Source organism: Linepithema humile, chromosome 5 (assembly GCF_040581485.1).
Source record: "Linepithema humile isolate Giens D197 chromosome 5, Lhum_UNIL_v1.0, whole genome shotgun sequence".
Classification (NCBI taxonomy): domain Eukaryota; kingdom Metazoa; phylum Arthropoda; class Insecta; order Hymenoptera; family Formicidae; genus Linepithema; species Linepithema humile.
In genome coordinates this window covers 861,775-877,906 of record NC_090132.1, presented here as the reverse complement: position 1 = coordinate 877,906, position 16,132 = coordinate 861,775, and the positions used below count along the sequence as shown (strand labels likewise).

Genomic DNA, 16,132 nt, shown 5'->3' with positions numbered 1-16,132 from the left:
ATTTCGGTATTTATAAATAATTTATTTATTTCTTATTTTTCTTGTGTTACAACACACAATACATATTCAATTATCTGAATGTAAACAAATCGGTTATAGATGTACGGATGTACATAAAAAATTTACTGATTATTGAAAATGACGATGACGTATGTTCGTTCATACTCGAAGTTGTTAAACATGGGCTTGGTCCATTTTCTTTCGTTGTTGCTAAATCCTAAGAAAAAATGTTAAATATTACCTTAATATTCATATATTTCAGTAAACGCATTTCTACTCACCTCGATAGCAGGATCATTATTACATGATTTTCCCATATATTCAGGTACACTTTGCCTATTTCTACTTTTACATAATTTCAAGTTCATATTTTTCACTCGAAAAGCAATATTGTCGTCTTTCGAATAATCATTTTGTTTAGATTTTTTTATCTTGGAACCAAAAGGTAAATCAATGTCTTTTCTTTGAGCGCCAATCTCTGCTGTCTTGTTGTTCTTTTCAAAGTATATAATGTTGGAAGAATCCAGTGATACCTGTAAAAATTGACATTAATTTATTATTATAATATCTGGTAAAATAGCATTGTCGATTGTTTGAAAGGGAGTTAATACAGTTTTCTAAAATTTTTTATGCAGTAAATTCGGTTTATTTATGGATTAAAATAAAGACATTTAACTCTATAAATCTATTCTACTCAACGTTGTGCGGAATGTATTACATGGAGAGTCTACAACATACTTCTCTTTTCTTATTTCTTTTAAAGGAAAAAGTATTTCTTTCTGGAAAACATTGTAAATATTATGAAAATCATTATTTCTGGCAATCATTATTTTTCCTTGATTATCTCAAAATTCTATGATATGCACATTTTCACATTTTTATATCGAGATTCAGCACACAGAAAATTATAAAAAATTAATCTTATTTTCCGAATGATAAAAAAAAAATCTTATTTCACAAACCAGTTAGAAACGTCATTATGTGTACAAAAAAAATTTAATGTTTACCTGTTCCTCCTCTGTATATCTTTTCCTCTTAATGGATTTCTTCAATATATCATTCGATGAAAATTTATTAATATTTTTATGCCTAAGCGGCTTTCTTGAACTGCTTTCCTTTCTTAAAGTTTGTCTACATTCGGTGTACTAAAAATAAAACATGGTATCGATATATTTAATGAAAAAAACTAAATGCTAAATGATACCAATAATGTGTAATAGATACTTTTCCGATAGCACTTTGTATAGATTCTATCCATTCGCCGCAGTCATTTTTTTCAGAGTATAACAGAAATGTTTCATGCAAACACGTTATACGGAATAATTTTTTATTCACAATACAAGTTAATCTGCACTTGTTTAATGGAAGGACGCAAGATACACTTAATGAAGTTTCTGGTTCACCCTTGCAATATAGTAAATTGTCATTTAAAAGAACAAAATATCTTTTATAAACAGAATTGCCCCGTCTTGAGACACGCATCAGTGGTCCTTGTTTAATTAATATTCTACCAGGTTTGACAAGATTGATTGAAGTAACAATGCACTTTTGCAGATTCAATAATTTTTGTGTTTCTTCGGTCTGTGCGATCAAGGTATTTATATGCTTTGTGGATTTTTCGATTTCAACCAAACATGCTACAATTAAAAGTAAATTAAAATCACATTAATAATATGCATTAATTTTTACATAGCACATATATTTTGAATGTCCATAAAGAGCACCATTTTATTTGTATTTGAGCTGATTTCTGATAAAGTATTCAAAAAATTGTAGACAAATTTGCACATCTTGTTTAAAGTTTCAAAAAAAATTACTATGTTTAAAAAGTTTGAAAAAAAAAAAAATACTTTATTTAAACAAACTAAGATTTAAAATGATATGGACACATGTGCCATTTATCGGTTAAGCTCTCTTATGACAAATTTAAAATCTCAGTATAATTACCTTGTAACAATTTATATTCTTTATGTCTATAAGGAGTATGTTGTAATACTTCCTTAACGAGTAATTGATATCTTGGTACTCTTTGCACTGGAGTAATTAGTAATGAAGACAATTTTTTGCTCACTTCTGGTCTTGTTTCTTGATCAGAAATAAATTTTTTAAAAACAGGATTACTTTCTTCATTTGTCTAGAAAAATTAATTTATAGATAATATCAATATTTTTTTATATATTTGTTTATATCTTAACAAAAATATTTTGTACATTAAAAGAATTAGTGAAAATGTATATGTATAAATTAATAAATCTGTAAAATATAAAATTACATTAAATTTAAAGAAATTGAATACTTTATAAATGTTCACACTATTCAATAATTACCTGCAATAGATTTAGCACTTGTGTATAATCATAAGCATAAACAGAATATAACTTGAAGAATGGTGCAAGTTTGTGAAATACTTGACTTATATTATCAGGATTATGTTTTAATCCTTCCACCAGTTCCCCACTCACATTGTACAGTGTCTTTATATTCTCCAATAAAGTGACAAGTAATTGATGATCCAACAATTTTCTTTCAAGAATAGGTTTTATAAAAAACTGTGGGGAAAACATATATCAATAATATTTTTATAATAAAATTATATTTTATAATTAAATTGTGTTATTATAATAAAAAAATATATTAAAACTTACCTCTGCCAAAATTTCCAACTGTTGTAAATAAGTGACTTCTGTTGTCAATATTTCTTGAATGGCTAATAATCTTAGAATTCTTTCCCTTTCTTCTGTGTACCTCTCATTATCTTCATTCAAAGCATGTAAAACTAAAAATATTGTATAAAACTGTACCTTATGTATACTACAGCTTATAAAATTATAGTGTTGATAAATATCTGTGTTGATAAATATCTCTTAAGATGTTATTAAAAAATAAGTATAGAAATTATGTATACCTTTCATACGGCTCCGCATACTCAACATATTTCTTTCATCTATCATTTTCCTTAATTCAGAACTGAGACCAGCTTTTGGCGACAATGGTGAATACATAGCTGTATTATAAAATATGTGTATAACACTATTTTCAAAAAATATATCTATTTCTGTATATTAAAAAAGGAAACAGCAAACTTTATTTCATTCCCTTATGAAATACTTTGATAATAAATAATGTTATAATTTTTTTTCCAAAAATTGGAATAAATATAATAATAATATTAAAAATTCAAATATACTTGATAGTAACACTGAGCAACATCTGCTCCGATCTGCTCCAGGAACTGCCAGAAACGCAACGGTCTGAAATACTATAGTGTACGTTACGTAAACTATAAATTTCAGTACATCGGAACACGGCTAATGATCAGTGACGCCGTGACGCCAGATTTAAGACCCAAGTAGCAAGCAGCAGTACGACTGCACTAGTACAGTCGGTACCATCAATGCACTGATGTTTGTAAATGTAAAGTGTGATTACAGTTTTATAAATTACACAAACTAAATTCTTCTACATATTTTAATCGTCTCACTTGGTCCCATGCGGATGAAGCATGTACATACGTGCGCACACGCTTACAGATTTAAATTTAGCGCAAATCTTTACTACTCATCACATTATAGGTCTGTTCTTTATAGCTGAACTGGCTGCACTAGTTCAGAGTTTATCTTTTTTCTTTCAATTGGAGGGAAAAAGATAAACTCTGAACTAAGTGCAGCCAGTTCAGCTATAAAGAACAGACCTTATTTCGTTTTAGTTTCTCACGTTCCCGCCTAGGCGGCGCAAAATTGACCCCCACTTTTGGTGAGTTTGACACAAGAGAGAGTTTGTATCCCCTGGCGCAACTGTAATATACTGGTGGCGTTAGCGTACCGAGTAGCAGAGTAGTGGTGTGGAGCAGTGTGGTGCAGTGCGAAGTAGTGGAAGACCATAGAAGAGTAGTAGATTCCTTCCCTCGATTATGGAAATGTTGCCTTATACGCGTTTTCGAAATTTCTGTCTTATGTTCGGAACTACTACATAAAGATTGCCGTAAGAACATATATTTACGCAATACGCAGATATTACCGAGTATCCTAAATTCTGGATCGTTTTGGATAGTGTCGAACGTCTGACGCTAGGATCCGGTAAAGAGCAAGAGAGGGGCAAGGAAGCAAAGCGATAAAGGCGATACTCGAACAAAAAAATCAAGTACTGAAATTTGAGAACTTTATTGAAAATATGACAGGCATATAAAATATTTCTGATATCTTTTGTTTCTCCAATGTAATATGTCTTTTAATGTAACGACTTAATATGCAATTATCTCGTTGATTGTTCAACACGATTTTAATGAAACGTTCGATATGCTCAGAACAGTATAGAACGAGAGAGAGAAAGAAACATTTTTTGTCTTATTACACTATAAAGTGACAGGATATTAGTAATGCAAAGATTAGCATACTAAAGAAAAATTCGTCTCTAGTATTTTTTTTTCCTTTTTACGTATAGTATATAATACGCAATATATACATATATATAATCTCAAAATAACAAGAATATTTCGCTGAAATGAAAATCAGAATTTTATAAAGTCTATTTTGCACCCGCAGTACAGATTTTTAAACATTTTAACCTTTTTTTATATAATCTATTTTTTTTACAATTTTATCCAGTGTTACATCAATATTATATTACGTATTACATTTATATTATAAAATTTGCGCAATTGATTTATTTACAAAGAGATATAGCCTTTTTAAAAAAAATATCTCAATATTTTAAATTATTTATATATATGTTTATTTTTCTTCTAAAAAGCTATCTATATTCTTTTGATTTTACAGGAATTTCTTCACGAATGGCCATTTATAGATAATGATGGAAGGTCCATTAGAAATAAAAAACTCCAGTGCAAACGTGGAAGAGCCTATAAAATCTGAAGCTCTTGTACAAAATTCTGATAGTAGTGAGCGCAATGATGGCGCTACATCGCCCCCTCCAAATTGCAGCATTTGTCTGGGAAAATTGGTCAACACATCTTTTACAGATAGTTGTCTGCACCAATTCTGTTTTACCTGTTTACTTCAATGGTCCAAGATAAAGACAGAATGCCCTTTATGCAAGCAAAAATTTAAGTCGATTATAAATAATGTAAGATCGGAGGAAGATTATGATCAATATCATGTACCTCGCAAGTTGGCATCGCAGGTTCCTGAGCCACATGTCACAGCTACTTTAGATGTCAACTTTGACGTTGATAATAATGTTGCTCCTTGGGAAATTGTTCCACGTCGATTTGTTTATAGGTATCGTATATATATCACAATAGTTGTGTTATACCAGTGATATTTAAAGGTATGTATTTATATTTGTAATATATTTCTCTCAGGACGACAATGACTGGCAATCGCCGACCTGTCGCAGGACCTTTCTTAAACCCAGAGCAAATTGTGAGACGTGAGCAATTGCCCAGTATGGCACCTCAAGTGCCTAGAGAAGAACGTATACGTAGACGGACTAATCCCACAGATTATCGTCGCACCATTTATAGGCACGGCATATGGGCTACTTCACTACCTGACGTATTTGGACGTTTCCGCGAATGTAGCGCTGAATATTACAGGTAAATGTTTCATTTTAAACTTTTATAAATTACTGAATATCATACGGAAGAATCTTGTATGCATGATACTTAAAGTATTTTTTATCAATTGTAGAAGACATCCGCAAGAATTAGATCGTCTTGTACCATGGTTGAATAGAGAGTTGCAAGTTTTACTTAACAACGAACCATCCCACTGTGCGTATGTGTTGAGTGTAATTATGGATGCCTTAACTCAATTTGATATTAGAAGCGGACAATTTCGAGATACTGTGCGGCCTTTTTTCACTATACATACTAACCATTTCGCACACGAATTGTTAAATTTTGCCCAAACCAACTTTGATTTAGTTGGGTATGATCAATCTGTCACATATTTACCACGTGGTTTGTAATTCTTTATTTAGATTTTGCAAATTCAAACGAGAATGAAAGAGTACGTTTAATATTTACAAATTGACATTACAGGTCTGTCGAATGAATACGCTCGTATTGTGTCACCTACCCCTAGTAGCACTAGTAGTAGTAGTAGCAGCAGCATCACTTCTGATAACTCAGATGTGCGAATACTTGATGAAGCAATCGATTTAAGAGTAAACACTGAAATGCCTAGTACAATATCACATCCTATCAGCATGCCAGGTAAATAAATAAATTACATTTTATGTGATATTTGTTTACATATATGTGTATTGTAATTACATACATGTTGTGTGATTGTTCAGGTCCCAGTACAGCAGGATCGGCATTACCCAGAGTTGAAACAACTTACTACGATCCAGAACTCTTGATCCTTTCAAGCTCTTCTGAATCAGACGGCGAATGTGAAATAATTGGTTACGTAAAACCGCGCCACGAAAGGACACCGGAAATTATAGAATTACTTTCTTCTGAATCTGAGCCTACAACTGTTCCTCACACATCCAATGAGAATACGCAGTGAGTTATAGAAAAAATCATATTAAATATCCATTATTACACTCACTTAAAACTGGATAAAGTTTTTTAATCCTGTGTGCAATGATATTATAAATGATGCACGTACATGCGTTATTTGAAAATTAATCGCCAAAGATGCATAGGTACAAACTATCAAAAATGTTTTTATCTACAATATATTCGCAAAAGATAGTAATCGCTTCTGGTTTGTTGAATAAAAATCTCTATTTTAAATTTCTTATATATATATAATGGTAAACCTAAAATTTACAAATTCGGAAAATTATTCCATTTTCATTAAACTTGATTTTTAATTATTTTTGTGACTCTGAAATCTCAAATCTGATATACAAATTTTTAAATACAAGAGAATATTATTTTCATAAAGTACTATAAATAAAAGTTATTGTTTTATATATATAAAATTTACTATGTTGTAGAATTTTAATTTTTACATTATAAAGCCTATATTGTTTGGATTTTTTTTTGCGTGTGTGTGTTACATGATTGGATTCGCGATTTGAAATTTCAAGATTTCAATTAGTTTAGTTAGTGGTTTTGAATTCAGCGTCTTGGAAAAACTCCGAGTTTATATCATACTTACTTTAATTATTTAATTGTTTTTCTTCATAAAAGTCAAACTTTTTGACAAAACCAATATTTATATGTATATGTTTTGTGTATCACTTATATTCATTTATATTCATTAATATGCAGATGTCAATATGATATACGGTTTTAAGTGTGGAAATTTTGTTTGTTAGATTGAGAAAAGTATACCCAGAAAACTTGTCACTACCGAGCACGTCTCATGGCACGAAAGAATCATCGTCTTTGACATCTTGTTCTTCGACAAGTAGCGATTCTGACAGTGATTATAATCAAAGACAGAGTGTTCGAGAAAACTGTTCGAGAAAGTTATCGCAAAAGAAGTTTATACAAAGTGTTATACAAAAATATAAAAGATCAACACGAAGTCGCAATAAACGATCTAAAAAGAGAATATTCACTTCTAGTGATACCAGTTTATCTGAAGCCTCGGTAAAGAATAATGAAAAACGATCGAAAAAGACGAGGTATAAAGTGCAGACTAAAGGTACAGGACGAATAAAGCTTATTAAGAGAGAACAGAGCTATTCGGATGAGGATTCGTCTAGTAGTGAAAGCAGTAGCGAGGAGACGGACAGCAAAGTAAAAATCAGTAAATGTCGTAGATCGTACAGATCGAAGAGGAAACATTCTTCGCCTACTGCAAACGATCATATGACGAAAAGTGAAAATACAACGAAAGGTAAAGGAAAAGCTTCGGTTTTGGAAAAGTTAAGGTCTAAAAACAAAGATCAGAAGTATTGCGAAAGCAAGCAATCCAGATCTAGAAGCAGTAGTGAATCTTCTGATGCCTCTAAACATGATAAAAGGTCGAGCCATCAAGAATCAAGAGTCAGATATCAAGAATCTCGCAATACGAGCGAGTACGAAAGTCAAGACGACAGTGCCTCAATAAAGAAAGATATGCCGAAAAAAGAATATAAAGCTAAATCAAAGAAGAAGGTACATTATTGTTCAGACTCTGATCATTTAAGTTCTTGCAGTCAATGTAGTGATCATTCGAATAAATCCTACACCTATCGGAAAAAATCAAAGCGTAGGGAGAAACATAAAGAGAAAGAACATCATAGATCGAATGGCAGAGCTTTCAATTCATCGCAATCTAATGCGAGTACAACATTAACGATATCTGTTTCATCGAAAAACGATATGCATCCATCGAAACATTCCGATAAAGAAAAACGTAAATCATACAAAGTTTACAAAGATTCGAAGCGCAGGAAACCTGAAAATGAAAAGAAATCGAGACCAAAGAAGAAAAGACGACGTCTTCGATCTTCCTCCATTTCTAATTCGGTATAATATCATTAAGCGATTTATATTAGTTGATAAATTGTGTAATAAATCTTGATTTAAGAATGTCATTTGAGTTTTTCTAGCACCGGGAACGAATAACATTTAATTTTGATATCACTGTAGTTTGTACTATTATATTTTCTTCACGCGCATATTATTCAATCCAAAAGCTAAGGTAACTATCATAAAATTTATAATATAAATCTAGATGTCTTAAGTATAATTCAGGAAAAACCGCATAATCTGGCGAACACGGCTATTACGAGCTCTAGTTTTAAGAAAATATTTATTAACATTTTTTTTCTTAAAAAAATGGATGTATTCATGTTTTAAAATTTTTATTATAACTGTGCTTGTAGATCTCCGAAATAAGCCATCTGTATATTGAAAAAAACAAGCACCATTCTATTTATAAAGAAAATATATATATATATATATATATATATATATAGATAAACATATTTTAATATACATAGCATATATATATATATATATAACACTATGTATATTAAAATATGAATTTTTTAATATGTGGGACACTGTCATGCCGGTAATATTTGATGCGAAAATTATTGCCATATAACGCAATATAAAAGATCTGTTACATTATTGCTAGGATTTCTCTCCCGCTTTTTCCCTTTCGCTCCCTCTCTCTCAAGCGAATGTAATTGTGTGGCATGATGTACATACACAAGGTGCTTAATTATTGGTAAGGTGTTCATTCTAAAGATTGAGCATTGAAAAGTAATGAAGACAATTCATAAAAATACATATTCGGTTTGATCTTGTTCCGAGTTATATTCTTTCAAATTCTCATATATTTATATAAAATATTTTTTAAACAAATATAAAATATCTTTTAGGTGAATATTCATAGCCGTAAATAATTTTTATCATTTGTTAAATGTTTAAGTGATTTATAAATTAAAAATTATTTAAGTACTGAATTTTTGTAAGAATAAAATACGAATAGCTGGAGAGATTCATAAAATTACGATTATTCGTCAAATAATGATCAATTGTGAATTTCAGCCTTAAAACATTCATTTTTCAATGAATCTTATTTTTGTATATAGAGTTAAGATAACAATCAATAAATAATCTTGATTTTTGAAAAAAATAAATACGGGATATTTCACATCACTTTTATGTTTTATAGATTGTGTGAAACTTTGAGAAGCTATAACTTGGAAATAAGTTTGAATAAATCATATCTTTGTGTGTGTGATCTCTTTTTTTTTTTTGCTTTTCAATGCTGGACGAATTGTGAAGTAAATCCTACCAATACTGAAATACCGTTGTCACTTTGTACCTTTGTCACTATTATGTTCATAATTAAAAAGCAACTTGTACATATTTCGATATTGTAATACTAAATAATCCATGTCGAGGTCCAAAGATTGTAAATATATATAATCTCACAATGATTAATTTAATTAAACTTTGCATATAAAAGTTTTATAGGAATAATGTTTATTAATACGCATTAACAAAACTAGAAATCTTACATATATATTTCTCTTATATATGATGATAAATATTAAAGTAACTTTTATCTTCACTTTTTCCGAAAATTTTATTGTTTATAAATAATTTTTTATACAGATTGTGTAAATGCGCGTGCGCATGTGTGTACAAGGTGATTTTTAAATGATTAATGTATATCAATATTTTAAGAGAGTCGATGTAGGATCAAAAGCAAAAGAGAATGTTATATGACTGACATATACACACACACAACACATACACTCATTTACGTTTAAGTGCCCAACTTTCGCTATAATACATTCTACGTCTTAATATTTCCAATTTTATACTCTGGAAAATACCAAATATCTTTCGAATAATTTTTCACAAAATATCCTAGCCTTTGCATATTAAGGCTTGTATATGACTTTTGTATGATGCTCCACTATACTTTCTTGCTGTAATCCGTACATTTTTTTAATATTTTCCAACATTACAATAATTAATGCGAGAACAAAGAAGGTCGTGATCTTCTTGATTTTCGGATTAAAAGCATTACATTTTTATTTCTCGAAATATAAAACATCTATTAAGTATATACAATACACACATATCAATGATTGTGATTTTCATAGAAAATACACATTGGATTTGAAATAATTTAAGACATTTCATATTTTCCAACAAGTGCAAAATTACAGCATAAGATTGGCACTTTACGTGCTTTTTTTAATTTGTTATAATTTAAAAAAAAAAAACCATATATTTGCATAACTCTCTTTTGCTTTTGACCGTACATTCACTCCTTAAAATATTGATTTAGACATTTAGGAAAATCATTCTGTATATGAAGATAAATTTTTATAAAAAATTAAAAATATGTACATGTGCACAAATGTTGGTTTAATGCAAAATAATATGCACTAACATTTTAACTAATTAATATAATTATAATTATTATTTTATTTTGTAATCAATATGAAACTTATTTGAAATATAAAAATCAAGAGATGTCACGGATGTATCTCTTGATTAATACATGAACTATTTAATTGAGAGCACTTTAAATTATCGTATTTAAGTATACAAAGCAAGATTATTTTAATAACATTTACTTTTTTTCTTTATGTAAATTTTTGTTTTAAAAACTTCGGTTTTTTAAAAAGTATAAATTATAAATAAAATAATTTTATAAATATCATACAAAAATATAAACATTAGTGTTAAATAAAATAAAATTCAAATTCAAACAAAAAAATATTTATGTGTTGAATTGTAAAAACAATATTATTTAAGGTATAAAAAAGAAAAATCATTATATCATTATCAAATATCATTATATGATTGATGATTCACTGGAAATTTCTATTCTACTTCTACACACACACGCACACAAAACACATACACACGTGCACGCATGCACACTTTACTTAATAAGATACTGAAATAAGATACAAATTAAAATAATAAATTAATGAGAATATTTTATCTACCAAATATAGCAATAATAATATATCTATAATACAAATACTTAAAAAATTAAATAATCTTTTTTGTAATAAAACATCTATATTTCATGAATCCTTTATAAAAATGTTTAATTTGCTAACAAATTTTATTTTAATTAATATAACTTATGTAAAATGCATACCTTCTGCATTAAATTCATGTAAAAGGCTGAAAAAGAAAGACACTTTTATTAATTTGAATATCGTAGCCTTTACCATATTAATACAAGATATTAACACACACATACACACATGCACAATTATGTTTTTCGAAGGTAACATATAATATATATTTTGCATATGTAAAATATGCAAAATGTTATTTATTCGTACCTGATAAAATCATCTATATCCATAGTCCTGGCGCGTTTCTTTTCAGCTTCTGCTTTTTTTAGTATATGATTTATCAATGCTTTGATATCAAAATTATCTGGGACAATCTGTAAGCATGTCAATCAATGAATAATAATAAATATTTTTAAATATCAACAAAGTATATTCCAGTGTTAAATAGCATGATTTTTACTTTTATCATTTCTTGTATATTTTAAATTTTAAATTACCTTGTTATTCAAACTACAATGAATTTTGTAATTTTTTTCTAACATAGTCACAACTGTGGTTTGTTTGAAAGCTGCGGATAACGTTTTGTTTTTTCTGATAAATGCAATCCGTGTCAAACTGTCCCATTCTTGATAATTAATTAAAGGTGGTGGATTTCTTGGTTCAATTCTCACTACACTTGATTCTACTTTAGGTGGAGGTCTAAAGTTATTCTTTCCAACTTTCATCAACATATCTACTCGTGCCAAGAGTTGCGTGTTAACGCTTAAGCGACAGTATAATTTGTCACCGGGTTTAGCCACTAATCTTTCTGCAAATTCCCTTTGAAGCATAAGAACGGCGCATCTGTAAAAAAATAATGTACACATCAACTCTATTTTTTTAACATTGCTTATGTATTGAAAATTTACATTCGTTACAAATTGTTACAATAAACTTTTCAAAAAACACTGTGTAATGTGACTTCTTAGAAATCTATATGCGGTAACTTGTAATTATTAAAATATTTTTGTCAGATTATTTCTTACAAATTTATAATTACCTGAAAAAAGGTCTGTGTGAAAGTAATTTAAATATTAGTGGCGATGATATCTGGTATGGAATGTTAGCGACACACAAGTCAAAAAAAGGTAATTCCGATTTCAGCACATCCCCAACCACTATTTGTAACTTTGATTGATATGCGGTTCCTTGAACGCGCTTTTGTAATTCTGCCACCATTCTTGGATCAATTTCGCACGCTATTACCTTTTTCGCTTTTTCCAACATTTTTACAGTCATATTACCCGTGCCAGGACCGATTTCCAGTACAATATCAGACGGTTTGAGCGCAGCTTTTTCAACCATACTTTGAATAACTAAAGGGTTTTTCAAAATATGCTGACCCTTATCCTTTTGGAATAAAATTCCTGTGCCATAAAAAGATAAAATTGTATAATTAATATTTGTTGTTTTATGGCTAACCTATATAAATGCACGCACCCGCATACATATACGTATATTAATACCTTGTCTCGCTACTTCCTTATGAATTCGGGAAGTAACCTGTGTACGAACTTTTGGCATTATATATGTTGATAAATTAGAACGAATAAAATTTAATTATATATAAATTAAAGATAACTTGAAGAAATAGGTTATACACGTGATGTACATAAGAAATATATACACGATATGTTACTAGAGTTCCTAGAAATTATTTCTAGGGACTCTACTTTAAACTAGTTAGTGCGCCATCTTGTGATGCCTATTGTTGTTTAGGGAATTGGACAAATCGGTCGTCACATCTAGGGGAACTCGTGTGTATTTGCCTTAAGATGTGTCCGCCATATTGTGAGAAACAGTGCCATTTGGATACAGAATTCGCATCTTCAAAAGTCCTATGAAACATAGGAGTTTGTACTACACATGCACTAATTTACATACTCCGTATTATGTCGACTGTCAGTCGAGAAGTTCAGAATTATCCAAATAGCTTATTGTTTGATTGAAAATTAGTTGATAAATCCTAAGCTAAATCTAAAGCAAAAATCTTAAACTGATTATGCATTAATATGCTTGGTGTGCATCGTTGTGGCTAATTAGTATTATAGACTCTGAAATTTTTGCAATAGTTTCTATTCGCGATCTATGAGGAAAGAATTTGTGTAAAATAATATATACAAATGTTTTATGAGTATATACAAGTAAGACGAATGAATCTTGTATATGACAACTTGCTGTACTATGGTTGAACGAGAAACTTATAGTTGCAATCATCACTTGTATATGTAATTGTGTACATTTTTGTTGAAAATTTACAAAATTTATGTCTTTTTAATGCAAAACACACAATGTTTAAGTGTATTTTTCTTGTTGCAACAATCTTTTTAACCTGTCTTTCGGAATCTGAGGTTAGTGTGCATTTTGTATTTATTCAACTGTACGGTCTGTTTTCTAATGATCTCATAAACAATTTCAGGCGCAATACGATGATAAAAGATGCAAATGCATTTGTCCGAGTCTCTCTTCCGTTATAAACACAACACAGTCATCTATGGAACGCCTCACATATATCATAAATGTTCCACCGTTACAATGGTAACTTTACAATTTACATAAATATATAATAGAGGATAGTTTCTTACTCTATATAAAACTCATATATTTAAAAAGAATTTTTTTTTTATTACAATTGCAATTGACTGTCTGATTTTACTTATGAATAATATAATGTGTGAAAAGTAAGAGTTTTGTATAAATTGATAAGAAGGGCTTCATGTTATATACTTATTTTAATTTGCAATGTTTTGTGATTGTTGTTGATATAATATGTATTTAACTTGTAGTAAGTGCGAAAGCGTTGTTCTACCGAAACTTGGAGAACAGATAAAAGGCAAAGAAGAGATATTTTGTCCTCGATGTGACTGCAAATATGAAAACAGAAACACAACTATTATTAAAGTACTAATTTTTTTTACTAATTAAATTTTATATTACTATTGCATAAATTTATGAAATGGAAAAATTGGTATTGTTACAGATCGTGGTGATAATAGTTATATGGGTTATATCACTGTTAGTAATTTATATGTTGTTCTTAATCTGCCTGGATCCGTTACTTAATAAGCGGATACATAAGGCTTCGGCAAATATTGGTTATCATGAACATAATAATGAGGAGGTAAATATATATATATATATATATATATATATATATATATATATATATATAAAATTTTTTAATTAAATTTTTGACTAATCTCTACAACAAATTTTCAGTCTTTATTAAAAAATAAATATTACTAAATTTAAACAATATTGTTTTTTTACATAATTATCATGTTTTTCAACATATTTCTATCTTTTCAACTCTTCAACTCTTCAATTTCTTGAAAAAAATTTTTATTGAAAAATTAATTACTTGTGCATCGCAACTTTTAGTTTGTTGTCATTATTATAAAAATTTTTAAGTGTTACATGCTCCACACAAGATTTTCTCATTTTAATAGTTTAAATTATAATTTGATATCAGGAGAGAGCCCGCGCTGTATGGCAAATGTGATAAGTTACTTTTCTGATGGTGGATCAATGTTGGAGTGCATAACTGAATTTTCTAACTAGTTTCTATAAATTCTCAATCAAAAGCTTTTTTTCAAAAAATTGAAAATTTATGTTGAAAAATATAGTAACTTTGTAAAGTTGTATACTGTTGTTCAAATTTTTATAATACTTATTTTTTAATAAGGACTGCGGAAATTTGTTGAGTCTTTATTGCACAATAAGTGCAACATTGATAACTAACGTAACTTATACTAAATATGCTTATTATATTATTTTTTTGCAATTACTAAGGATGATTCATCTATCACACCTGGAACATCTCATCCAATGGGAGAAAGGGGCAATGTCTTAAATCGTGTGGGACATCAGCAAGACAAGTGGAAACGACAAGTGCGCGAACAAAGGCGAAATATTTATGATCGGCACACTATGTTGAATTAAATCCCGCATTTTGTTTTTGGAAAATATGTGAAGCAAAGCTGTGCGAGAAATAAACAGCGCTAACGAACGGAAATTTTGGTATTCTGTTTGGTAAAAAGAGAATGCGTAACTACGAGAGAAAGTCAAAAAGTAAAAGGGCATTTTCAATTTCATTGATTTAGGAATCAAAAAAGTTTCTTTATTTTTTTTACTTTCTTTAGTAGTTAGAAAGAAAGAGAAAATTCGCTCCCAACTGTCACTGACGAGCGAGTGAAATCAGAATTGCTTGAATTCAATTAGTTGCACGATTCTGATGTAAAGTTAAAACAGATGAAACTTTAGTAAATATTTATGTCGACTATTCATTTAATGTTTTGAAACGGTTCTTTTACCTAAATAGTTTATATTGGTAAGAGCGTAATGCAGTAATAAAGTGATATTAAAAGTTAGCAAATTTGCAATTATTTACAATCGTGTAATATTTTAGCAGATGATGTACACTGCTACATTAATATTAAAGATTATATATTAAGATGTACGAAAGCTTATAATTTATTCTGATATCTTATTATATGATAATATGGATAATAATATATCCTATTATATGATATCTCTCTCCTCTGCTAGGAAGTTTATCGATAAGAAAAATTAGCATGTCTATTTTTTCGACTGCTTAAACATGCAGACATTTAAGAAAAATTGTCTGTCGTGCAAATAAAATTGGAACCACGATTTTTGTACATTTTTAATAACA

The 16,132-nt window shown here is 29.3% G+C and overlaps 4 protein-coding genes across 6 annotated transcripts; 2 read left to right on the top strand and 2 right to left on the bottom strand.

Annotated features, from left to right (window-relative positions):
• Positions 1 to 7: 7 nt before the first annotated feature.
• On the bottom strand, positions 8 to 3,521 carry LOC105675484 (Rho guanine nucleotide exchange factor 4). 2 transcript variants are annotated; one of them, XM_012372681.2, is made up of 9 exons: positions 3,188 to 3,521; positions 2,906 to 3,004; positions 2,646 to 2,776; positions 2,328 to 2,549; positions 1,948 to 2,134; positions 1,225 to 1,637; positions 1,008 to 1,145; positions 282 to 533; positions 8 to 217 (listed from the first exon to the last, which is right to left on the bottom strand). In XM_012372681.2, the coding sequence occupies exons 2-9, from the start codon at positions 3,000 to 3,002 to the stop codon at positions 71 to 73; spliced, it is 1,587 nt and encodes a 528-aa protein (XP_012228104.2). In that variant the 5' UTR covers positions 3,003 to 3,004; positions 3,188 to 3,521; the 3' UTR covers positions 8 to 70. The 2 variants fall into 2 exon arrangements, with proteins under 2 accessions (XP_012228104.2, XP_067212549.1); XM_067356448.1 differs by having other exon boundaries at positions 2,906 to 3,521.
• Positions 3,522 to 3,800: 279 nt separating this feature from the next.
• On the top strand, positions 3,801 to 8,445 carry Topors (Topoisomerase I-interacting protein). 2 transcript variants are annotated; one of them, XM_067356432.1, is made up of 8 exons: positions 3,801 to 3,981; positions 4,051 to 4,140; positions 4,776 to 5,237; positions 5,321 to 5,554; positions 5,649 to 5,920; positions 6,002 to 6,175; positions 6,259 to 6,472; positions 7,237 to 8,445. In XM_067356432.1, the coding sequence occupies exons 3-8, from the start codon at positions 4,807 to 4,809 to the stop codon at positions 8,381 to 8,383; spliced, it is 2,472 nt and encodes an 823-aa protein (XP_067212533.1). In that variant the 5' UTR covers positions 3,801 to 3,981; positions 4,051 to 4,140; positions 4,776 to 4,806; the 3' UTR covers positions 8,384 to 8,445. The 2 variants fall into 2 exon arrangements, with proteins under 2 accessions (XP_067212533.1, XP_012228103.1); XM_012372680.2 differs by having other exon boundaries at positions 3,802 to 4,140.
• Positions 8,446 to 11,308: 2,863 nt separating this feature from the next.
• Positions 11,309 to 13,106, bottom strand: LOC105675304 (probable dimethyladenosine transferase). The gene is made up of 5 exons (XM_012372319.2): positions 12,924 to 13,106; positions 12,458 to 12,824; positions 11,916 to 12,261; positions 11,686 to 11,792; positions 11,309 to 11,521 (listed from the first exon to the last, which is right to left on the bottom strand). Exons 1-5 carry the CDS (start codon positions 12,979 to 12,981, stop codon positions 11,479 to 11,481), a joined length of 921 nt encoding a protein of 306 aa, XP_012227742.1. The 5' UTR covers positions 12,982 to 13,106; the 3' UTR covers positions 11,309 to 11,478.
• A 169-nt stretch (positions 13,107 to 13,275) lies between these two features.
• Positions 13,276 to 16,110, top strand: LOC105675294 (uncharacterized protein CG1161). Its single transcript, XM_012372301.2, has 5 exons — positions 13,276 to 13,808; positions 13,877 to 13,995; positions 14,244 to 14,358; positions 14,438 to 14,578; positions 15,250 to 16,110. Exons 1-5 carry the CDS (start codon positions 13,749 to 13,751, stop codon positions 15,397 to 15,399), a joined length of 585 nt encoding a protein of 194 aa, XP_012227724.1. The 5' UTR covers positions 13,276 to 13,748; the 3' UTR covers positions 15,400 to 16,110.
• Positions 16,111 to 16,132: the final 22 nt, after the last annotated feature.

Bases quoted from the DNA above. Each gene is read 5' to 3' on its own strand.
- Topors (XM_067356432.1), top strand. From the start codon at position 4,807: ATGATGGAAGGTCCATTAGAAATAAAAAACTCCAGTGCAAACGTGGAA. The intron at 5,238-5,320 runs GTATCGTATATA...TATTTCTCTCAG, and splicing joins CCACGTCGATTTGTTTATAG to GACGACAATGACTGGCAATC. The intron at 6,176-6,258 runs GTAAATAAATAA...GTGATTGTTCAG, and splicing joins ACATCCTATCAGCATGCCAG to GTCCCAGTACAGCAGGATCG.
- LOC105675304 (XM_012372319.2), bottom strand. From the start codon at position 12,981: ATGCCAAAAGTTCGTACACAGGTTACTTCCCGAATTCATAAGGAAGTA. The intron at 12,262-12,457 runs GTAATTATAAAT...ATTTTTTTACAG, and splicing joins TCACACAGACCTTTTTTCAG to ATGCGCCGTTCTTATGCTTC. The intron at 11,793-11,915 runs GTAATTTAAAAT...ACATGCTTACAG, and splicing joins ATTGTAGTTTGAATAACAAG to ATTGTCCCAGATAATTTTGA.
- LOC105675484 (XM_067356448.1), bottom strand. From the start codon at position 3,002: ATGTATTCACCATTGTCGCCAAAAGCTGGTCTCAGTTCTGAATTAAGG. The intron at 2,135-2,327 runs GTAATTATTGAA...TAATTTTTCTAG, and splicing joins AAGTGCTAAATCTATTGCAG to ACAAATGAAGAAAGTAATCC. The intron at 1,146-1,224 runs GTATCTATTACA...TTTTATTTTTAG, and splicing joins TACAAAGTGCTATCGGAAAA to TACACCGAATGTAGACAAAC.
- LOC105675294 (XM_012372301.2), top strand. From the start codon at position 13,749: ATGTTTAAGTGTATTTTTCTTGTTGCAACAATCTTTTTAACCTGTCTT. The intron at 13,809-13,876 runs GTTAGTGTGCAT...AAACAATTTCAG, and splicing joins CCTGTCTTTCGGAATCTGAG to GCGCAATACGATGATAAAAG. The intron at 13,996-14,243 runs GTAACTTTACAA...TTTAACTTGTAG, and splicing joins AATGTTCCACCGTTACAATG to TAAGTGCGAAAGCGTTGTTC.